Source organism: Amphiprion ocellaris, chromosome 3 (assembly GCF_022539595.1).
Source record: "Amphiprion ocellaris isolate individual 3 ecotype Okinawa chromosome 3, ASM2253959v1, whole genome shotgun sequence".
In the NCBI taxonomy this organism is placed as follows: Eukaryota; Metazoa; Chordata; class Actinopteri; family Pomacentridae; genus Amphiprion; species Amphiprion ocellaris.
In genome coordinates, this window is record NC_072768.1 from 39835785 (window position 1) to 39859971 (window position 24187).

Below are 24187 nucleotides of genomic sequence, written 5' to 3' on the forward strand. Positions count from 1 at the left end.
TAGTATACTATGGCGTTTTTTTTGCGCCAAAATTCTTGATGATTTTTTTTCAAAGTAAACCTTACCATAGGGGTTTTCACTGTCTCCTTTACATTGTTTCATCATATGGCATGTTTTTACAACATGTCGAAAAATGATGTTTTGCGACATAGTATACTATGGTGTTTTTTTTACGCCAAAATTCATGATGATTTTCTTTTTCAAAGAAAACCTTTCTGGAGTGTTTTTCACAGCCTCCTTTATATTATTTCATCATATGGCACATTTTCACAACATGTTGAAAAATCACATTGTTTTTTCGACATAGTATACTATGGCGTTTTTTTTTTGTACCAAAATTCATGATGATTTTTTTTTCAAAAAAGATCTTTCTGGAGTGTTTTTCACAGCCTGCTTTACATTATTTCATCACTTGGCAGGTTTTTACAACATGTTGAAAAATCATATTTTTTTTCGACATAGTATACTATGGTGTTTTTTTTGCACCAAAATTCATGATGATTTTTTTTTCAAAGAAAACCTTTCTGGAGTGTTTATATGGCCTCCTTTACATTATTTCATCATATGGCATGTTTTCACAACATGTTGAAAAATGGCATTTTTTTTTTCGACATAGTATAGTATGGCGTTTTTTTTGCGCCAAAATTCTTGATGATTTTTTTTTCAAAGTAAACCTTACCATAGTGTTTTTCACGGCCTGCTTTACATTATTTCATCATATGGCATGTTTTTTTAATTTATTTTTTATTTTTTTCAAAATAATACAATGACATTTTTAGAGCGACATGCTATACTATGACGTTTTTAGAGCCACATGCTAAACTATGACGTTTTTAGAACGACATGCTATACTATGATGTTTTTTGAGCAACATGCTATACTATGACTTTTTTAGAGTGACATGCTATACTATGACGTTTTTAGAGCCACATGCTAAACTATGACGTTTTTAGAACGACATGCTATACTATGATGTTTTTTGAGCAACATGCTATACTATGACTTTTTTTGAGCGACATGCTATACTACGTTTTTTTATCGACATGCTATAATATGACGTTCTTTGGGCAACATGCTACAATATGACGTTCTTTAGGCGACATGCTATTCTGTACTTTTTGGACTATTTGGTATACTGTGGCAGCAACAGGAGTAAAAAACACATGAAAACATTCTTATCCTTCCTGTGTTTTTAAATGTATTTAGAATATATTTTCCACCCAAAACCAAATAATCCATAAATGAACACTTTACACACATTGGTTTTCTAATAATCCTGCTGTTTCAGGTAGATGCATTTTTGCATTAAAGTCTGTAAAATAATCAACAGGTTCAGCCCCTCATTGGTAAAATGCTAAATATTCTAATCGACATGTTGAAACAAAAATACATGTTTATTCAAGTACTGCACTACATTACAACTTTGGGATGTTTCCATTTACTTTTCATATTCGCATTGATAAGACAAACTATAATCAACAGATAAACTGGTTGTTTTATTGTTGGAACGTCCTGCAGTGACGCCTCATTACTGACTGAAATATTGACAACAAACTATTTGAAATAAAACTTTATTAAACCCCACTGGGAAATTTACAAAGTCCTCAAACACGTTAATGCATCAATAATTATCACGTATTAATATGATATCCATTATTCTGAAATATGTTCTTTTGCTTTTTAGTATATTTTTACCCCAAAAATTACATATTTTTATGTAAGTAAAAATGGAAAAGCAGGACTTTTACTCCCAACCAAGTACAGAGGGTCCTTCACTTACGTTGGAGTTCTGTTCCTACGACCTGATGTAAGACGATTTTCGCCGTGAGTTGGAACTCCATCAGAAGAGTCTGACTTACGCTTTGGAGCCATAATGAAAGGCAAGAAGTTAGCGAATGTAGTACAATCCAACGTAGTGTACAACTGGCGAATGTAAACAAAGCCATGTTATAGCGCCACGTGACGACGTATTCGTCCGGTCCACTCGCCAAATAGTTCCATGTAACCAGTTCTGACAAAATGCCGTACACCGTAAACCGAGGACCCCCTGTATATCTAGACCGTTGGTGTCTAGATGTCTAACTGCACTGCTTTATTCTTGTTTTAAAGTTAGATGTTGAACGAGTTACTGAATTATGATGTCAGAAAACAGGAAGTGTCAACAAACAGCAGGAAACTTCACCATCAGCAACTGGAAAATGCTGAAAATAACCTGAATTTTCTTTAAAAGGCGTCTAAATTACTTCAGATTCAACATTTTAAAAGACAGTATCAGTGGCCTCTGTGTTTCTATGGCTTGCTGTGTTCATGTGTTGTGTTTTTGGACAAACACAGATATGTGTTCAATTTCTTCATTTAATCTCTTTGTATGGTCTTTTTGAGTTCTTATATCTAGTTTCAGAAGACTAAGTTTGACAAAATGCCAAACTTGAGGCTTCAACATGGTAGTCGGCAAACAAATTGATGATGCCAAAGTTGCTACGTCCATGTTTTATGATGTATACAGTCTATAGACCTCCCTAGTTTTTCAGTTGAACACCAAAACCCGAGTAGCTAAATCAGCCTGAAGACTTTTAGCTGCACCTTTTTGTTCTTGTTTTAAAGTTCTCCCTTTAATGAGGTTATTGGAAAGCAGAACTATTGATACACAGCAGAAAACTTCACTGTCAACAACTGGAAAATGCTTGAAATAACCAGAATTTTCTTTCTGAGGTGTCTAAATTTCCTCAGAACAACATTTTTGAAAGGCAGTATCAGTATCCTCTACATTTCTATGGCTTCCCATGTTTCGTGTCGTGTTATGAGCTGAATTTAACCATGAGCGTTAAGGGATCACCCTGTTTTTTGGTGACGATCGCCTGCATCATTCCCGTCGGCGTGTGGAGATACCTCGAGCCCTTGAAGAAGTTCTCGATCAAAGCTCTGTCGATCTTGTTGCACTTCCCGATGGCAGCGTCAAAGTTATTGCTCAGGACGCCGTAGATGTTCTCCTTGTCGTTCTTCTTCCCATAGAACAAGAACAAGGCGTAGCAGTCCTTCCCGACGGAGCTGCAGAAGTCCACCATCCTCTCGTAGACGTTCCTGTTGCTGGACTCCTTCTGGGCCATCTGGACCGACTCGCTGCAGGACTCTGGGTTCTCCTCGGCCTCCTCCCGCTCAGGAAGGTGTAGAACCTGAACCGCGATCTGGACTTTGGGGTTCTTGGTGGGTTTCTCCAGAATGGCCCAGACCCAGTCGGCGCCCAGCAGGATCCGCTGTTCGGGCGTCATGGCCGTGCAGTTGAAGGAGTCTGTCATTTTAAGGTTGACGCTCTGAGTGATGTAGGTCATCAGGAACACCTGTTGGAGGACCAGATGTTTGAAGAGTGTGAGGTTGTATAGCAGAGTGCAGGATGTTACTTCAGGTGTAGTACAAGAGGTAAATTGTCTGTTCTTGAAGTTACTTTTCAAATCTTGTGTCCAATCTTGTCCAAAAAAAAGGATAGCAAAAGGGTTGTATTTTAACCCAGACTATACTATTTTCCTACATTGAACCATGTATTTCTAGTATCTAAACTCAACCAAGCTACTAACATCTAGTTATTGTTGTGAAAGTATCAACTAATGCATGCTATTTCCTAATAACATATATAATAATTAGTTCTAAGAATAATGACCTTTTTAAAGACTTTCTTCATCTCCTTCAGAAGATCCTGTAATTATTTAACCACTATGATCAAATTCACACTAAATTATCGATGTTAATGTTCTGTTTTATCAGCTCAAAGCTCAAGGGCTGAGCTTTTAACAATCATTTCCAAAGCATTTATTTTGTATTTTTAGTTTATTTTATTGCTTTACTCTTTACTTTTTTGGAACTCTTCACCCTGGTGACCCAGAAATTGGAGGAGAAGCTTCAGACATTTTGTAAAAGGTCGTATCTGAAGCCAAACCCAAATTTGTCCTCCAAATATTATCAGTCTGGTGTCATTCATGCCATCATATGTGTACATCCGAAAGTAGATTTAGATTTTTCTCTTCTTCCCTGAGCTGATAGGGTCACTTATACTATCACGTTCCTATAAACAGTGCTATACATACAAATAATTTGCGCTAATGCTAGAAGACATTGTGCTGTGTTAAAACAGTTGAAGCCCAACAAACACAAGTTCACAAAATGTTCAATAAAGATCTCTTACAGCATCAATAATGTCCTGGTTTGGGCCACTAGAGCGCGGTTAAACAAGAAGTAAACACTGAAATATTACCATCTTACAGAGTTGATGTAAAACGTAATCAGCAAAAAGTTTCCTATGTAAACATCCGAGAGATGCAAAGGAATGTTAGCAAAAATTTGGAGGGAAATTATTTCCAATATTTTATCCCATTTCTAAGGTAAATATGCCTCGTTAGCAGCTAAATGCACCGAGTACCTGCAGATTTTACCTGTCTAGCAGTGGCTTTATCAGCGATTTTCCTTTTTTTGATGCAAATAACAGCTTTCTGCTGAAATTCAGCTAAAATCAACGTCAATGACAGCAATAAAAATAGTAAAGTTTTCATGTGTAAAACCAAAGAAATTAATTAAAAGATGCTAAAATGTTCTGAAGAGTTGATTGGAACTGTAATAACAATCCTAACCCAAAACCTAACCCTTAAGTATGTCTATGAATAACTTGTTTTTTTTCCAACATACTGTTTGTGTTGAGGAACAAATCTCATTGTGTTTGTTGTCTTGCTGCTGTTTTTTTTTCTCTGGACTTCATTTTTGCTTGTTTGCATTTTGTTGCTGAACAAGTTTAATGCAGTTCTTGGGTACTGATCACGAATTCTGGCGATGGAGGTTCCTACCTGAGTGAGCACCTCGGGACTCGGGTGGAACTTGTCCTCGGGGTCTTTGAAGGCGAGGAACTCCTGGGTTCTGGTCGAGGCGACAGAGATGCATTCGCTGAACAGAGCTATGAAGTCGTTGGGTTTGTCGGCCGGAGGTCTCCTCAGCGTGGCGAAGATGCTCTGGGAGTGGAAGTTAGACGAGTTCCGGTCGAAGTAGGGGTTTCTGGGTGGGGGGCGTTTAAAAGAGCGGAACAGTTTGGAGTTCTGGAAGGGGTTAGAGGTGGGTTTACTGAACTCCTGGCCCATCATGGATGGATGGTGGAGGGCAGGAGGTCAGATGTTGGTCTCCCTGATCACCTGGAAAGAGAATTTGTGCCAAGTAAATGTAGCCAGTTTTACCCCAAAATTAGCATTAGCATTAGCATTCTCACCATACAGCTTTGGAAATAACTCTTAGTCTGCTGTGACCACCTTTTTTTGTGGTTCTTGTTGGAGCCACGTTGGTTTCTGACTTAAAGCTGTAATGAACATCTGTTCTTCTGATTCTAAGCTGGTTGGCGACGGCTCTGTTGATGAATTCTTCCTCATTAAGGACCAAGATGGATCCCAGGATCTTCTGCAAACAGCAACTCGACTTTTCTGTTAGGTTCTAGAAGATGTTTCACCTTCATCTGAGTGGCCAAGAGAACTGAAGACTTACGTTTTAGGATTTTTTAGCTTCCAAAACCATGTGGTTAGTTTAAGTAGACACTATTCCGACAATAACTAGATAGTAGAAGTTTGGTTCAATAGTTGAGATGTTTACAATTAAAGTGAAAAGTTCATTAGTTCTTCATAACTGAAGAAACCTCTCGGATGGTGTTGAGATGTCTTCAAGAACCTAAAAGAGAATGTGAATTGCTTCTTACTGAAGCTTCTACAATTATCTCGACCTAAATGATCTAGAGAAACACCACCGTGGTTAATGAGAATTCAGTCTAGTTGTATAGGAACTATATAATGAGCATATGGTTTGTAACTGTTACATCCAGCGCTCTGGTAGTTGGGTTCTTGAGGAACAAAAACCAAAACTCCACTGGTGTTGCTGTTGTTCCACCAAATGGAACCATTTTTCTGTCCATTCTTTATTTTAACTCTGAATAAATAACTTTGACACATTAAACCAATGTAACACTTGAGTACAGCTGGAATTCAGTTGGTCTGATCTCCATAAAAGTCTCTAAAGATACTCACCAGGACGGGTCTGGAACTCTTTGAACCTCCAGGTCCACCACCTGCCCTCCTCACCTGCTGAGATACACAACGTCTGGATGGGTGTTGGTGTTAGACGGTGCTTTAAGTGAAGCTCAGGAGAATAGGACAAACTGGATTTGTGGTCCGGTAGCAGCAGGGTGTGGTGTTGGAGCTAGTCAGATGTGAGGAAAGTCAACAGCAGCTCCAAGCCTGAAGGGTTTGATGAGTAAACGGAAGCTTTAACCGTCTTTTTAGAGGGAATCAGGAAATGTAGGTTGGTTGGATCGCTATTTATGAGGTCATTTTAGCAGATTAGAGAGGTGATTCCCTTCACAAAAGAGGAGAATTTCTATAAGTTTGTCTTTTTATGAAGTTATATTGCTGAATTCAGTTTTAGTACAAACAGCAGTATATTTTCTGTTCTTGTAGTATCCTGAAATTGCCTTTCTGATCCATTTACCACTCAGAGGGCTCAGTTTTTATCAGTTTTATTGTTTTCTAAACCAAATATCACAACTTATTGTACCAGTCTGGTGTCATTTATACTATCAAATGTTTACTGTATAAAAGTAGATTTCTCTCATCTTCTCTAAGTCAGTTATACTAAAACATGAACAAAACGGTGCTGGACAAACAAAAAGAGGAGAAAAGGGTCAAATGAACCATCATGAACACAAAATATTCAATAAAGATCTCCTAAAGCAGCAATAATATCCTGATTTTTACCATTTGGAGCAGCTGAACAGGATGTAAACACTGAAATATTATCATCTTATTTAGTTGATTTGATGAACCAATAAACATCCAGCAGACATGAACATGTGTTAGCATTTATTTGGGGCAATTTTCCAACAGTTACCATATTTTTCCAATTTTTGAAGGAAGTATGTTTCGCTAGCTGCTAAATGGACCAGGTAGCTGAAGATTTTATTGGGTTTATCTGAGTTTTTCTTTGTTTTATTTAAAAAAAAAAAAAAAACTTCCTCCTGTGGCTAAAATCAGTCAGTCTGATTAGAGCAGAAAAATTTAATCCAATCAGTGAATTTATGATCTGTAAAACCCCAAAAATCAAGTTAAAAGACACTAAAACCTTCCGTAGAGCTAATTCTATTGATTAATTTGATTGGTTTTTGATATTTAAACATCAATCAGAGCAGCTTTAAATTTATTTTAAAAATCTGTTTACTAAATATGTACTAGACAGAACATTTTGCAGGTTAATAAAACCCGTCAGCGTCTCTAGGGATGTTTTTTTTTTTTTTTTTTTATAAATTACCTCAAACATCTACAAACTTTTCTGCATTAAAACGCTAATATCAGCAAAAAAAAAAACCCGACATGCAGATACAGATTCATGTCTGCAACAGTTTTAAACACTTTATATGATTCAGAAAAACGTTTATTTATAGTATGCATTCGCAAAAAAAGCTAAAATTTACCACTGAGTTTTTATATACTGTTAAAGTACCGGACTGTTTTCAGTCTGGGATCATGTGAGGAAACTTAATACGCTTTAAAAAAATGAAATCCACAGACCTGGTTCCTTCAAAAATGGGAACTGCTGCTGTTTGGTTGCACAAAATATTGTTTTTATTCATTTATTATTGTCTTTTCTGCACTTTTTATGAATTTAGTTGATAATTTCTTTAAATTTTTTGCATTTATTTCCAAAAACAAACTCGTTTCACAACATTTTTTCTTATATGTGGCTAAAAAAATCCAGAGTTCTGTCCATCTATATTCATATTTTGTATGTTTCCATCCATAATATCAGTCATAACATCCTCTTTCCTGTGCTAAAGAGCAAAAACTCTTCTTAAACACAAACTTCATGTCACTTAAACTGACCAATCCACTTTCTTCTTAAACAAACTCATTAATAATCACTACCAGCTCTAATAACTTGTTTATTTCAACATGCTGCTAAATTTAGCTGTTGTTGTCTTTAAAGAAATGGCTAAAACTTCATTTGTACAACTTTATACTTCAAACTTCATGTGTACTACTGCATTTTACTGTTCATGAAGGTTCATCTGACTCTGTTCTCCTTGTTTAAATATCAGCACCGTCCTCAGTAGGATCAGTAAAGGGTCATAGCAGAGAAACAAGGGAAGCAGTAAAAAAAATGTCGCTAGTGGCTCTAAGTTGTTCAGCTCGTTATTATAGAAAATAAAAATGAGAAAATTGACTGTTCTCAACGTTGTGTTCAGTCTGTGTTTTAGAGTCCTCTGTAGGTGTTAACGAGGCATCAGCAGCTCCAGTTGTTAGCCAACTCCAGCTGTTAACTAGCCCCAGCTGTTAGCCGGCTCCAAGTGTTAGCCGGTTCCAGGTATTAGCCGGCTACAGGTGTTAGCCGGCTCTGTTTTGTTAGCCAGCTACAGCTGTTAGCCAGCTCCAGCTGTTAGCCGGCTGCAGGTGTTTGCCTGCTCCAGGTGTTAGCCAGCTCCAGGTGTTAGCCAGCTCCAGCTGTTAGCCGGCTGCAGATGTTTGCCTGCTCCAGGTGTCAGTTGACTCCAGGTGCTAGACAGCTGCAGATGTTAGCCGGCGCCACGTGTTAGTCGGTCCCAGATTTTAGCCAGCTACAGATGTTAGATGAGCCCCAGGTGTTAGCCGGCTCCAGGTGTTAGCCAGCTCCAAGCGATAGCCAGCTCCAAGCGTTAGCCAGCACCCAGTTTTAGCCGGCTTCAGGTGATAACCAGCTCCAAGTCTTAGTTGGTTCCAGATGTTATCCAGCTCTAGATATTTGCTAGCTACAGATGTTAGCTGACTCCCGGTGTCAGTTAACACCGAGTGTTAGCCAGCTCCAGATGTTAGCCTGTTCCAGGTGTTAGCCTGCTCCAGGTGTTAGCTGACTCCAGATGTTAGCCTGCTCCAGATGTTAGCCAGCTCCAGGTGTTAGCTGACTCCAGATGTTAGCCTGCTCCAGATGTTAGCCAGCTCCAGGTGTTAGCTGACTCCAGATGTTAGCCTGCTCCAGGTGTTAGCTGACTCCAGATGTTAGCCTGCTCCTGGTGTTAGCCTGCTCCAGATGTTAGCCTGCTCCAGGTGTTAGCCTGCTCCAAGTGTTAGCTGACTCCAGGTGTTTCTGAAGGTCTCTGGTTGGTCGACAGCATTAGCAAGCTGTCGTCTTCAGACTAGCGCCGTCTGAGATCGTCTCATCTCCTTCCTCAGTTCGTCGTGACTGAGCAGGTACTGGAGGCAAAGCATCATGGGAGTAGTAGTGGGTTAGCATTAGCTGAGGAGTTAGCTCAGTGTTTGCTAGTGAGCTGGGATCAGTATATTTACTACAGGGTCCACTTAGCCTCCTCAGAACCATTTTATTTTATATCTCCATTTTATTCTTCAGCTCTGTGAATATTTCCAGAGTTCCACGACCTGGATTATTCACAGTCTGAAGGTAGAACTCTGATCATTAATAAAGTCTGAGGAGGATTGGGGGGAACTTTTAGCAGATTTGGATGATTTAATAATGACAGAATCTATATGGTGATGAAATGAGAGTTTTGTTTCATGAAAGATTGATTTATGAAACAAAGCATCTCTTGAGGTTTAACTCTGAAGAAACTCATCTGAATTGGGTTCGAGATCAATAATGTTAGAAAAGATACCAACAAATTGTTATTTAAAAATTGATTTAAAAACACATCCGTCACCTTTCAGGACGTACAGAACTGATCCCAGCTCAGAACAAAGCTGTTTTATTACTGCATAGTGAGCAACAACAACAAACATCAACCTGCAGACATTATGAGTGGTCACTAAAGTAGAAGCACAAGTGGAAAATATCAGCCCAGTTCCAGTGATGGAAAGTAAAGTTAATTTGATATTCATCTATTAGAACACACTGCTTCTGAAATCCTAAATAAATGTGTTCTAATAGAAAACTAAAACCTCCTCCCTTCGGCTCTTGGACTACATCTACACCTCTCAGTAATAAAAACACGAAGATGTCATAACACTGTACACAACTGGAAATAATTACAAACTTTAAAGGGGATTGAAGACTATTTATAGTGATTGTATTTGTAATATTTCTAATGGTATTTATTCTAATTTCTTGTTAAAGGGTTCAGTTACTAACACGATGTCGTCAGAAGAACCAACTGTGGCTTCTACCGGTGATAAAACAGGAAGTATCAGGTTTAACATCAATGCTTATTTGTCAGATCTGCGTTGTTCTAATGAGGTTTCTTCTCAGATTCTCTCCGTTTGAGCGACTCAAAGTCGTGACAACAAACCCGGAGAGAGACTCGGCTTCACGAGTCGTTGAGCAGCAGCTTACTGTGAGGTTGTTGATGCTTTCTGACAGAGCTTCTATCTGCAGGACGGTTCCCTCGGCAGTCGCCATCTGCAACGAACACGGAACACGTATGAAGCTTCTACAGTCACACCATGTTTGGATTTAATCTTCTAAAAACAGCGTTAAATGAATCAATGCATGTTTGTAGCTGTACACTGAGCAACATGCATCTTCAACAGGGTTACCATGGTGATGACGGTCGGCCATCTTGGAGGAGGGGGGGAAGCCAGTGTCATAAACAGCCATGATGGTAAGATGATGATGATGGAAGCAGGTTAGTGATGATGAAGGTTATTTTATATCCTCCATGTGTCTGTTTATTTATTTAATCAGAGAAAAACAGCATCTAGTGTCCGTCTTCTCATTAAAAACACGTTTAACTTTTAGGATAAAAAAGAAGGAGTCGACTTTACACACGTAGAATTTTGTTTATTAAATGATTCGATAGATCTTTAGACATTTACATAACCACACGTAGCTTCTGTCATCGCTATAAAAATACTATTACAGTCAAAATATGAAAATAACAAGTACAAAATCACCACCTCAGGTCTCCAGGCGTAACATGCTGTTTTTATGACTGCAGTGACATAAATATTAAATAAAATAACCCTCCATAATGTTATGCAAATATTGCACAAGTTTGTCTCAGACCTGAATTCAAACTGTTAGAAAATTAGGAGTTAAAAATGCTGATATACACCGATCAGGCAGAACGTTCTGATCACCTGCCATGGAGGTCCCCCTTATGTCGTCAAAAATACTCTGAACCATTGAGCCTGGACCAGAGGACCTCTCAGGGTGTCCTATGGGGTCTGGACCAGAGGACCTCTCAGGGTGTCCTATGGGGTCTGGACCAGAGGACCTCTCAGGGTGTCCTATGGGGTCTGGAACAGAGGATCTCTTATTGTGTCCTATGGGGTCTGGACCAGAGGATCTCTTATTGTGTCCTATGGGGTCTGGACCAGAGGACCTCTCATTGTGTCCTATGGGGTCTGGACCAGAGGACCTCTCAGGGTGTCCTATGGGGTCTGGACCAGAGGACCTCTTATTGTGTCCTATGGGGTCTGGACCAGAGGACCTCTCAGGGTGTCCTATGGGGTCTGGACCAGAGGACCTCTTATTGTGTCCTATGGGGTCTGGACCAGAGGACCTCTTATTGTGTCCTATGGGGTCTGGACCAGAGGACCTCTCAGGGTGTCCTATGGGGTCTGAACCAGAGGACCTCTCAGGGTGTCCTATGGGGTCTGGACCAGAGGACCTCTCAGGGCCTCCCATGGGGTCTGGACCAGAGGACCTCTCAGAGGGTCCTATGGGGTCTGGACCAGGATGTTGCCAGTGGATCTTTGGGTACTCTGGGTTGTGCAGTGGGATCTCTGGGAATTAAACTTGTTTCACTGCATCCTGTTGATGATTGATCAGAATGGGGTCTAGAATGTTTGGATGTTAAACCAACATCTTGGGTGACTGTCATGTTCCTCAAGATGTTCCTGAGTATTTGGTGTTCTTGCAATGTGGTGGGGATGCATTTTCCTGCGGGGGTAGGTCAGGGACATTTAGGATTTCCATTTGCATGAAGGAGTGTGTTTGTTCTGGGACAATGATTATTTGGGTGTCTAAGTCTCACCAACACGGATGCCAAAATCCAAGGTTTTCCAGCAGAACACCACATAGAACCGATATGATCGATGCTGTTCACTTCACCTGTCAGTGGTCATAATGTTGTGGTTGATCGGTGTATATGAAACCATGTGGATGTTAGAAATACTGGACAGGAGGTTCTGGAGTGAGTCGGGTCATGGCACAGGCTGGAGGTCGGGTTAGTTGGTTCAGGCGTTGGACTGGAAAACTTCAAGTGATTCTGGAGTCGGTCGCCCTGCAGCATAGCAGGTTTATCGGGTGTCTCTGAGTTAAGGCACCGGGTCGGATTGGGTTGGGAGGGTTTAGGGGGCGGGGAGGGTTTGAGGTATTAAGGGCTGCAAGCAGAGGAAGCAATAGCGGAGACAGCTGATTGGCTGACGGAGAGCGACATAATAGTCCATGTTGTTGCTGTCCTCATGGAGACGGGTCAGCCCTGCCGTCCTGGAGCCCCACCTGGTCCCTGGACCGGTCCGGCTCTCGGTCCAGAATCGGGCTGAGGCCCCTGAAGCCGGCGTACGGTCGCATCTGTACGGCGTTCAGCGACGATGACGACTCGATAGGACAAACGTAATCCATGGATTCGTCCGGACGCCGCCTCCTCAGGTGGGTCAGGTTGGAGAAACCCAACTTCTTTGGCTGCAGGAAACAAGAGATAAAAAGTATTTTAACATGGTGTTGTTTAGGGGTTGAATTTGTGTTGCAGGAGCACTGGGAGCAGAGTGAAGCTGCACAAGGGGACTGCAGTAATGGCTTCTGATTGTAGCAGGTATGATCTCAGAACTTTCTGATTGCACGTCATCCTAGAAACACCAGGAAATAATACAAACAAGAGAGCGACTATTTGATGCAAAAGGCCTAAACTGTGGCGTGACGGCATGTTGGTACTCCTATACAAAAGAACAGGTTAAAAGAAAAGAACAGTTACAAGTGTAGCAGGAGCACTGGGAGCAGAGTGAAGCTGCACAAGGTGATACTTTGGTGGACAAATTAAATCAGGTATGCTTTCTGATTTTAGTATTTATGTCTCAGAACTTTCTGATCGCACTTCATCCTCCAAATTATCATGTACAGATGTGATGTATGGAGGAAATAATGCTCCCTGGAAGTTCTATTAGCGTGTCAACAGCTGTCTGCAATGTGAACTGCATCTCCTCAACTGTCAAAACAGTTTAGGCTGATTCTCCACTGAACAAAAGAAAAGTTACGTCTTGAGTTTTTGAGGACGTCATGCTGTTAGCTAGCTGTCTACCTGTGAAATATGTTCAACTTAGAGCAAGGACAATTAAATACAACTTGCAGGGGGCGCTACAAGTGTTGCATGAGCTTCCAGAGCTCATGCAACTAAAAACTTTAAAACTAACTAACTATAAAAATAAAAAAACACACCACATTCAAAGTTAGTTGCTCATTGGAAGTCTTGTTCTGTACCTTTAAAAATCAAAAATTGTACCTTGTTTAAAGGTACAAAACAGATCTATCTATTGCGGTTACAAGCGTTACAGGAGCACTAGGAGCAGAGTAAGGCTGCACAAGGAAGGCATTTTAGCGGCTACCTTTAAATCTGGTACAGTTTTTGATTTTTAAACGTATAAAACAGGACTTCCATTGAGGTTACAAGTGTTGCATGAGCACTAGGAGTGGAGTAAAGTTGTACAAGGTGACTACTTTAGCAGCAAACTTTACATATGGTGTAGTTTTAGATTTTTAAAGGTACAGAACAGGACTTTCATCGAGGTTACAAGTGTTGCAGGAGCACAAGGAGCAGAGTAAAGCTACACAAAGTGACCACTTTAGTGGCTAACTTTAAAACTGGTACAATTTTTAAATTTAAAGGTGCAGTCTTGGAATTTTTTGATTGTGCCTCATATTTGGGAACAAAACAGAAATGAAAATAGAGTAAATAACCTTTCACCCTGCAGTAACACCCATGCTGTGAGGTGTACATGACCATAATTCCATGCTCTCAACACATTAAAGCATTTCCTCTGCCTTTGCTGCAGAAGTAAAACCAGGCGGCTGCTTCTATAAATGTTTCCTTTAAGCTTCCTCTTGCTGACAAAAGCCACTTTGATAATATCACAGAGCACTTTATCACTCTGTGGCTGCTGCCCTCAGGAAGGAAATCCACAAACACACATAAACAAGCCTTTTTCTGTGCTTTTTTTTTTTTAAAGATCAACAGTCTACTTTGCATAGCAGCTTAAATTACAAAACCATAAATGCTAGCGGAGTTTCTTAAGAAATTTAAGATGTGAGTGTCCCGGGTCATAACTGGGCCAGCTGTGAGTGTGAATTGTGTTTCTTCTGGTGGATTATTCTTCAGTTTTTTCTTCAGCAGAAGGACTTAAAGATGAGGCTGAGTCTTAAAGCAGTGAGGAGGAGCAGAGCGGTCCGGCTTTACTCTGCTCCCAGAGATTAAACCGAGCTGACACACCGAGGCCTCACCACGGATTAAGGTGCTTTCTATCCCACATGAAGGTTAACTGAGCGTGTGCTCCCATAAAGCAGCATTATTTATTACATAATGGATCTATTTTCTCATGTTTTCCTACCTTGACTTTAGCGGTGATGCTGAGGGGGGTGTATCCCGCCGCCTCCATGTACTCCCTCTTGTCCTGCTGAGCCTGAACTCCCACCAGACTGTTGAAGTTGGTGTTCAGGTGGCGTCTCAGCAGCGTTTTCTGAGGCGAGATGTTCAGCAGCATCGCCAGCGTCTCCGAGTTAAACCGAGGCTCCAGCATCTGGCAGAGCACAAACCATAAATGACAAAAAATGAGAAAAACCAGACACGACACTGCAAAATCGAGACACAAAATGACATAAACAAGACGAATTGACAAAAATGAGACACAAAATGACAAAAACAAGACACAAGTTGGCAAAATCAGGCAAAATGACAGAAATGAGACACAAGTTGGCAAAATGAGGCAAAATGACAGAAATGAGAAACAAAGGGACAAAAATGAGACACAAAATGAGAAAAATGTGATACAAATTGGCAAAAATGAGGCAAAACAACACAAAGGAGACACGAAAAGGCAGAATAGTGTTTTTTTTTTCCCCCATAAACTGGGTGTTGGTATGAACTCACTATCAGGCCTCCGTGGACGCCGCTGCCTCTCAGGTTGGGAGCGTATTCTGCCAGATCCACGGATCTCAGCCACTCCATGACTCTGTGGTTGGACCACTGGACCACCTCACTGGGACTGAACTGGTTCTGAAACACAAACACAACGTGATCTAAACACGAAAAACAACGCCTGTGTTCTTCTGCTTTCTGTGGCACGTATGAACTTGAACGAATCACGCATGATGTGTGGATCTTTAGGTTAAAGTTGTACTATTGCAGTTATTTGTTCTCAGATGTCAAACATGATCAGAAGTTTGGAGATTTGAAATGTAGAAAGTTTAAGAATGATGACAGGAGAATAAAAACGTCGAGTGGTACCTCGTTTCCAGGTCTTCGTTTCAGACAGTTGGGGTTGAACTTGTTGACGTGCAGGACGTGGATGGCACATTTGATGCTGAGGTGATGCAGCTGGCTGGTCACTTTGAGGAACAACAAGTCATTCTGACGTGGAGAGAACACAGAGGAGATGTTTTACTACTTTAAATCCTCAGGAAGTCAATGCAGAAAGTGCTTTAAATGTTGTAATAACCCTGATTTAGCCCAACAGGACGGGGCTTTGGGAGATCATGGAGCACAATATTTAGCATGACTGGTTGGTGTAGAGTAAAGGTAAAGAGCCTGTGTTACCTTATTTGCAATTTCCTGTATATTTTACAAAAAGAAGACAATTGATTATGGAAACAAAAGAGGCAAAGAAAAAGATCACAAAAAAATGACCACAAAGAGACACATGATGACCACATACACAACAATGACTCAAAAGAGATTTAAAACGACAACAAAGAGACACAATATGAATACAGAAAGACACAATAACACATTATAGGGTTAAAATGACCACACAAAAATAATTTCAAAAAGAAGCTAGAGAACCACAAAGAGACATGAAAAACTGAAAAAAGACACCAGGTGACTACAAAAAGCCACAAAACAACCATAGAGAAGAAGCAGAATGACCAACGGATCACACGAAACAATTGCAAAAAGAACCCAAACAACTCCAAAAGACGCCACACAAATACATAACAGAAAAACATAAGGGTCCTACAAAGAGACGAAAAAGGAACTACAAAGGGACGCAAAATAACTACAGACACAAAAAACTCACACCAAAAACATTCTAAACTAATGCAAAGATACACAAAATGCTACAAATGAATATAAAACAACCACAGAGACATAAAATAACCATGTTGAGAAGCAGAAGACCACAAAAACATGCAAAATAGTTGCAAAAAGACGTTAAATAACCACAAAAAGACGTTAAACAACCACAAAGGAAAGTGAAATGACCATGAAAATGCACAATATAACTGCAAAAAACAAGTTTAGCGGCTTCAAAAAGCTACAAAAGGATGTAAATAGACTGGAAAGGGACAAAAAAAGGCCCGAAACAAGGGAAAAAAACTATTTAGAGACGTTAAAGGACCACAATTATGCACAAATTAATTGCAAAAAGAAGCTAAACAACTCCAAAAAAGACTGCTCCAAAGAATAATAAAGCAAAATGACCATTTCCGTTTCAGTTTTTCTAATCTTGTTGCTTCAGATTTGGTCCTGAACCCTCTCTAAAGACCCTAAAACCTCGGCATCAACTCACCACGGTCAGGTACTGCAGCATGTGTCCGTCCACTCGGCCTTCGTTGAACTGGTCTTTGTACTGAGGGAGGCCGATGTCGTCCAGCCAACCTGAAACACACAACAGCAACGTTTGGACCTGAAGGACCTTCAGAACAGCACTGGGTTCTGGTTCTGTCTCGGTACGTACGAGTCACCCAGATGTAGTCCAGTTCTGAAGACTTCTCTGGATGTTTGCTGCTGAACGTCTTGATGCTCAGCTGCAGCTTCTTCCTGTGGAGAGGATTCTTCATCGCCAGCTCCTGTAGACACACAAACACAGAAACCGTTCATCCTAGTCCGGTCCGGTTCCCCTGAGGAGGGACTGATTAAAATCACCCTGATAGCAGAGACTCAGAGGTTCAGGGAGGTTTGAGGTGAACAAAGCGACAGACTGAAGGCGGAACTAAAGAGGTGACGGATCGGCAACGACAAGCGAAACTAAAAGCTGAGGAGACGGACGGAAAGAATCATCGATCAGACAAGAAGAACGGAGAGAAGAGCAGCTGGTGCAGGTGGATCCATCAGGTAGAAACAGTTCAGAAAACCTGATTTATCTGAAACATCACACAGAAAATCTAACAAATCTGACAAACTTCCACCAGAACCTCCTCAGAACATCTGGTTCTTCATCTAAAGTATCAGAGTTCTGCCTTCATACTGTGAATATTTCCAGAGTTCCAGGTCTTTGAAGTCCGTAGAGAAGAACGTCCCCTGGAGAAAGTTCTAGAGTAGACCTACCGACAACTGGACAGTTGGTAGGTCTACTCTAGAACTTTCTCCAGTTGTCAGTAGGTCTACTCTAAAACTTTCTCCAGTTGTCAGTAGGTCTACTCTAGAACTTTCTCCAGTTGTCAGTAGGTCTACTCTAGAACTTTCTCCAGTTGTCGGTAGGTCTACTCTAGAACTTTCTCCAGTTGTCGGTAGGTCTACTCTAGAACTTTCTCCAGTTGTCAGTAGGTCTACTATAGAACTTTCTCCAGTTGTCAGTAGGTCTACTCTAGAACTTTCTCCAGTTGTCGGTAGGTCTACTCTAGAACTTTCTCCAGTTGTCGGTAGGTCTACTCTAGAACTTTCTCCAGTTGTCGGTAGGTCTACCCTAGAACAGTGGTTCCCAACCTGGGGTCTGTTCCCCCCCAGGGGGGGCGCCAGAGATCTGAGGGGGAGGTGCAAAGCTTTGTCTGCTCTGAGGCTGTGATGTTATAAAAAATAGATTTTTACATTCTGGATAAAATCAGAGTAACAGACTCGCTGTGTCATCACAAGTCTACTTATAAAACATTTTAAAAACACATTTATTTGGTCTTTCTTCAGGTTGGCTCTAGTTCATCCCGATTCATTAGTTTGTGTTACAGTTAGAAAATTACTGATGGGAACGATGTCTGAAAAACGCAGAACAGGTGAAGATTCATCAGTACCTAAAAACTCCGGCTATACCTCGAGAGTTACCTTAAATTTGGTTTTATTAAAGGACGAGACAGAATTATGTTATTTGTAGTGAAATGCTCATAAATGACAGCATGAAGCCAGCGACTTACGGAGACATCAGGAAACACAACACAGTTCGGTAAAGTCGGAAAGATATTCACAAATTCGGACTTCCGGCATCAATAACTCATTAAATATACGTTGTCTAAACATAAACGATGCCTCTTTTCCATCGTTGTAAGGTAGACAATGTACTACAAGCCCAGTTTAATCAAAAGTATCTGCAGAAATAACATTGGTGTCTATGAGCAGCTGGTTGTGAAACGAGTGAACAGGAACCATCTGTAAAATGCAAAACTGCTGCAAACAGCGAAGAGACACAAATATTCAACAAATTTACTGCAGCCAGCAACTGACTCCTGCTGATCATACTACAACTCTTGGTTTGATATTACATTTTTTTTCATAATTTTAAGGATTTTTTTTTTAGCAAAAAAAAATAAAAAATCAATAACTTAACTCTTATGCATTGTAGTGTCACCAAATTTACTGCAGCCATAAACTCTCCTCCTCGTCATAGTACAACTCTTGAACTCTTGGTTTGATATAAAATATTATTTTTTAAAAAATAATTTTAGGGAATTTTCCATTAGTAATACAATTCAATAACTTCCCTCTTATGTTTTGTAGTGTACTTAAGGGGTGGTTTTGTTGGTGGTGGGGGGGCTGGGGTGCAGCTTATAGGGGGGGCTCCAAGCCAAATAGGTTGGGAACCACTGCTCTAGAACTTTCTCCAGGGGACGTTCTCCTCTGTGGACTTCAAGGACCTGGAACTCTGAAATATTACCAGTCTGAAGGTAGAACTCTGATACTGCAGATGAAGAACCAGATGTTCTGAGGAGCTTCTGGTTGTTTTCTTGTCCATGAATCAAACGTTTACCTTCTCCAGGTCTTGAGGACTTGCTGACAGCAGCGTCTGTCCAGTGCTGATCCAGTGTCGACCCAGAATCCCGTACTGACCCAGCCCGATGTCCTCCAGCCAATCACAGACCTGCTCGGAGCTCCACTTGGAGAACGGCGTCTTCAGATCTCTGAAACAGGAGAACATCAGAACATGGTTGGTCTCCATGTTTGGTGGTTGGGGTAAAGTTCTGTTTGGTGTTTTAGCGTGTTCTGGTACCGTGTTCTTCCGGACCGGGCCAGTCGAGGTCCAGCTGTAGCTCTGAAGCCTCCTCTCTTGAAGTCTCCCATGTCGGCATCGTGGACCTGGACCGGACTGCCGGATTGACTGCGACGGATCCTGAAGAAACAGTCAGAGTTTCAGGAAGGATTCGGTCTGAAGAAACGCTGCAGATCTTCTGGACTTACTTCCCCCAGAGCTTCTTGATGCCTCGGTGGGTTTTCCTGTTCTCTGGAGAAACCGGACTCTGCTGTCCAGAATCCACTCCGGACGACACCGGAGACTGATCTGACAGAACCGACTCCTCCGGCTTCTCCACTCGTCCTGAGAGTCACAAAAAAACCACAAGAATGACTGAGGAGAAGTGGACCAGAACAAAGGAGAACCATCCGCCTCCAGTTTCTTAAAGGTTTCCTCAAAGTGCACCAAGCAGTCAAGATCCAAATTATTGATAATTTATTCAGAAGGACACAAATTACAGAACATTTTTTCAGACGTAAAACTATAAAGTGATATAAAATGAGTGCAAAGAAACATCAAAATACTACAAATAAATATAAACAACCACAAAGACACATGAAAAACTGGAACAAGACACAAAACTACAGCAAAAACAACTTAAAAAAACAGCAAAACAACTATAAAGTTGTAAAATTACTACAAAAAGATAGACACTAACGGCACAGATACACAAAAATACTACAAAAATATAAACCTCAAAGACACAGAAAACTGCAAAAAGAAGCCAAACAACTACAAAGACACACAAAACAAGTTCAAAGAGACATAAAAAACCACAGAAAATCTCCTAAATCTGATCAAGTTTTTCCTCAAAACGGTGAATAAGGATCAAAGATGAGCCTCGATATTAAATATTAAAGATGTAAGGAACATATTTAATCTCTTCACAGAGTAACACTCGAAGTGCTTCCACCAGAAGTATGCAGTACAAGTTTTCACCCACCGACTCCGTACAGGTCGTGCTTTCCAGGAGATCCTGAAGCATTTAATGGAAACAGAAGAAGTCCAGCAATTAGTCAGAGCCGCTGGTAGATTAGAGCAGGAAACTGATCTGATGGTTTACAGGAAAGTAGAAATATTCTGATTCAGTCTTTGTTTGGAGTCAATCTGTGAGAAATCCATCAGTTCCCCAGAACCTCCTCAGAACCAGAAGATTCTTCAGTGGATTGAATGAATCCAAGTCTAACCACTCAATCAGTCTTTTTGCTGTATTTGTGGACAACTGTTGACTCAATTTTCATTTCATTCTGAAAAGTTTTGCTCATCTCAGACACATTTTTATTTGACAAATTTGAATTGATTTTCACTTATTTTGGATCATTTCTACACAATTATGTACAAATTTTTGGTAATTTCGGATCATATTCAAGTCATTTGGGAAAAATATTGAGTTATTTCAGATCATTTTTAAGCATCCTGGACAAATTTTGCATCATTCTGCAAATTTTCTGTCAATCAGGACCTTTTTTGAGTCTTTTTGGATCATTTTCATGACATTCTGAACAAATTTTCTGTCAATTTCAGTAATTTTGAACCATTTTGGGCAAATTTTCTGTAATTTGGACAATTTTCATGTCATTCTTAAGAAATTGAAGTCATACTGGAACATTTTCATGTGATTTTGAATAATTTATAGCCATTTTGTGCCATTTTTGTGTCACTGAACAATTTTTCAGTCAATTTGTGGCGTTTTTGAGTCATTTTGAATAATTTTGGAGTCATTTTGGACAATTTCCGTCCCATTCTGAACAAATTTTCAGTAATTTTAGATAATTTTTGAGTCATTTTGGATCATTTTCATATCCTTGCTGATTCTGAGGAGGTCAGAAGGGAATTTTTCACAGATTTGTTTGATTTCATGGCATTTTGATGAAACTCATGCTCTGATGTTCATCTTTAAAACCGGAATCTCTCTTGTTTTGAGGAGGTGACGCTACAAATTTCACCACAGCTTCCGTCTCAAGTGTTTAAAGAGTTCGACCTTTTCATTTTCCTGCTGTTTACGGATGTCGAGCTGCATCCTGTTTACTCTGAACATCTTCACCAAACATCCCCTGAATCCTCTCCTGCTTTAATCTCTGGAGGAGCTCATATCTGCCTATTAGCTTCCGGTGCGTTAGCGTCGCTAAACGCTGATGCCGGAGAGCCAAGTATTATCTCCGACAGCTCCCTGAGTCAGGAGGAAGTCCTAATAATCCGGCCTTAAAGCTGCCTGATCCTAAAACCACCCGGACGGAGCTCCCCTCTCAGGTTTTACTGCCACAGTCTGGTTTTATTCTCTGTTTGTGCGACTTTAAAATGAGAACATAAGTGTGTTTTTTTTCAGTGTTTCTGAGTGTGATACCTAAAGCTGGAGCGCTGGCACTCCTGCAGCGAACTGAAGCCGAACAGGGGAAAAGAAAAGCAGAAAAAAAGAAGAGAAAGAGCAAAGAGAAGGAGGCAGGCGGAGCAAAGTTAGGTGACAGTTAATCAACATTTACAGGCTACTGCATTAGTGGTTTTAGTACATTAACTAAGGCATTTCTGTTTGTTTATTAATATAACGCTGCCATCAAGCATGGAGGTGGCAGTATCATATTCATAATGTCGCCACCACCATGCATGGAGGTGGCGACATTATGAATATGATACTGCCACCTCCATGCTTGATGGTAGCTTTGGTGTTCTTGGGGTTAAAGGCCTCTGCTGGGTCATAAATATACATATAGTAATGTAAATGATCAGTTTTGACAATGTAGAAAGGTGTGTTTATCAAATTTTCTAACTTTCATGGCCTCTTAATGCCTCCAGATCGACTACAGCTGCTGACTCCTCTGATCCAGTTTAAATAGAACCCATTAGATCCACTCATTAGACTCAAACTCTACAGTGGGAAAGTCTGAGGAGCTCCACATTATACAATAAAACTAATTCTGGGGTCAAAAGTAAATAGTTTGACCAAAAACTGTCTGAAAATCTTATCACTCAGGAGAAGTTAAGAGGCCATGAAATTAAGAAAATCTAATTAACGCAACTTCCTACATCATCAAAACTCAATTTAAGTTGCTTTTAGTATATTTAAGGCCCAGAGGACATTGTCTGATCTATGAAAAAAACAAAATTCATGATTGTTTTTAGTAACAAAGATTCATGTGTTTCAATGATTCCATCGTAGAAAGTTTAGAGTTCTAGGAGTCTTCTGAGGTAAATATTGGATTTTATAACATAAAACTCACTCAGGCTGTAGTCCTGGTCGTGGCTTCGGACCGGAGAAAGCTGGACAGGAGATAAATATTCTCCATCTCCATTCAGTTCCGCCCTCAGCTCACTCTTTTTACTCAGTTTCATCGGCAGCGTTTGGTATTTGCTCAGCTCCATGTGAGGACTCTGCAGAAAAACAAGAAACAAACACAGAGTTAACTTCACAGCCCATAAATACATCCATAATTCCCAACGACAGCGTGGAACCAGAATGTTGATTCACTGATTCACATGTAAAACTTCCTGTTTCTGTGTTTTTGTTACCATCTGATGCGCCCTTAGCGTTAAACCTCAGATGCTTTCATGAGATGACACCGAGGTCAGGAGGCGCTTTTCCTTCTTTCTGCTGTGTTGCGTAATAATTTGTCCTTTTGGAGGTTTGAAGAGTCGGACAGAGGACGGCCGAGGAAAGGCCAGCGGAGGGAAACGGCTGGGAGGCAGCGGTGACGGCGAACGCTACCGACAGCGACTCCAGGTAGGTCTTGAACCTTTGTGTGATTGTGTGTTTTACGGAGAATATGTGGACGTGACGCTCAGCATCAGTATCTGCAGTAAAACTGATCTGGGAACAAGAGGTCGAAGGGCTGCAGCAGCGTTACATCACTGAGAGCTCCACAACAAACCACCATGTTCACGTCAGATGCTTTAGTCTGGTTCTTCAGTGGACAAAAACCATCAGCTGCTAACTGGCTTTTTATCAAAATCTCACCCAACTCATTGTTTTCCATTCATTTCCATAAAATCACCTGATATTTAATTGTAAATAGATTTTCTACTTCGTACATTTTCAGTTTTTCACTCTACTAGAAAGATGTTTCACCATGTAGAATGTATCTCCAACAACTAGCCAACGACTTTCGTTTCTGAGTCATTTATTGTGGAATTTTTGCATTTATTGTGGTTTGTTTTGTCATTTTGTGTCTTGTTTTTGCCATTTTTGTGCCTCGAATTTGCCAATTTTGTCTTGTTTTTTGTCATATTGTGTCTCGTTTTTGTCAATTTGTGTCTGATTTTTGTCATTTTGTGTCTCGATTTTGTCATTTTGTGTCTTGATTTTGTCATTTTGTGTATTTTTTTGTCTCGTTTGTGTCACTTTGGCTCGTTTTTGTCATTTTGTGTCTTGATTTTGTCATTTTGTGTATTTTTTTGTCTCGTTTGTGTCACTTTGTCTCATTTTTGTCATTTTGTGTCACGCTTTTTCACATTTTGTGTCTGTTTTTTGGCCAATTTGTGTCTCGTTGTTGTCACTTTATGTCTCGTTTGTGTCATGTTGCCTCATTTTTGCCAATTTGTATGACATTTTTCTCATTTTGTTTCTCATTTTTGCCCTTTTCTGTCTCATTTTTGTCATTTTGTGTCATGTTTTTGTTATTTTCAATCTCATTTATGCTGTTTCATGTCTCTTTGCCATCATTTTGTCTCCACATACTGTAGATTTTGAACCATTTCCATGTTTCCTCTCCAGACTTCTCCTCTCATCTCTGCTCATCCTCTGCAGAAAGATGTTTCACCATGCTGAATGTATCAACAGCTTGCTCCTCTGTTCACTGTTTTTAACCATTTGTTGTGTGTTATTGTGTTATTTT

General features: G+C 40.3%; 2 protein-coding genes across 20 annotated transcripts in view; both read right to left on the reverse strand.

The window, feature by feature from the left end:
• Window positions 1-874: 874 nt before the first annotated feature.
• Window positions 875-6181, reverse strand: rep15 (RAB15 effector protein). Its single transcript, XM_035947694.2, has 3 exons — window positions 6045-6181; window positions 4830-5168; window positions 875-3338 (listed from the first exon to the last, which is right to left on the reverse strand). Exons 2-3 carry the CDS (start codon window positions 5118-5120, stop codon window positions 2799-2801), a joined length of 831 nt encoding a protein of 276 aa, XP_035803587.1. The 5' UTR covers window positions 5121-5168; window positions 6045-6181; the 3' UTR covers window positions 875-2798.
• Window positions 5131-24187, reverse strand: part of ppfibp2b (PPFIA binding protein 2b) — a 101965-nt gene continuing 82908 nt past the window's right edge. For 5 of the 19 annotated variants that reach the window (XM_055009485.1, XM_055009484.1, XM_055009472.1 and 2 more), the window contains 13 exons: window positions 22577-22727; window positions 21706-21738; window positions 20305-20337; window positions 19529-19664; window positions 19341-19460; window positions 19101-19251; window positions 16884-16995; window positions 16716-16804; window positions 15434-15556; window positions 15077-15202; window positions 14538-14726; window positions 12439-12621; window positions 9266-10392 (listed from right to left, as the gene is read on the reverse strand). In XM_055009485.1, coding sequence (XP_054865460.1) covers window positions 10207-10392; window positions 12439-12621; window positions 14538-14726; window positions 15077-15202; window positions 15434-15556; window positions 16716-16804; window positions 16884-16995; window positions 19101-19251; window positions 19341-19460; window positions 19529-19664; window positions 20305-20337; window positions 21706-21738; window positions 22577-22727 — 1632 coding nt within the window. In that variant the 3' untranslated portion in view covers window positions 9266-10206. The other 14 variants (XM_035947678.2, XM_055009480.1, XM_055009474.1 and 11 more) reach the window with 10 other exon arrangements.

Excerpts from the sequence above, each read along its gene's own strand:
- rep15 (XM_035947694.2), bottom strand. The coding sequence starts at position 5,120 with ATGATGGGCCAGGAGTTCAGTAAACCCACCTCTAACCCCTTCCAGAAC. Across the intron at positions 3,339-4,829 it reads GTCCCGAGGTGCTCACTCAG|GTGTTCCTGATGACCTACAT; the intron begins GTAGGAACCTCC and ends GTCCTCCAACAG.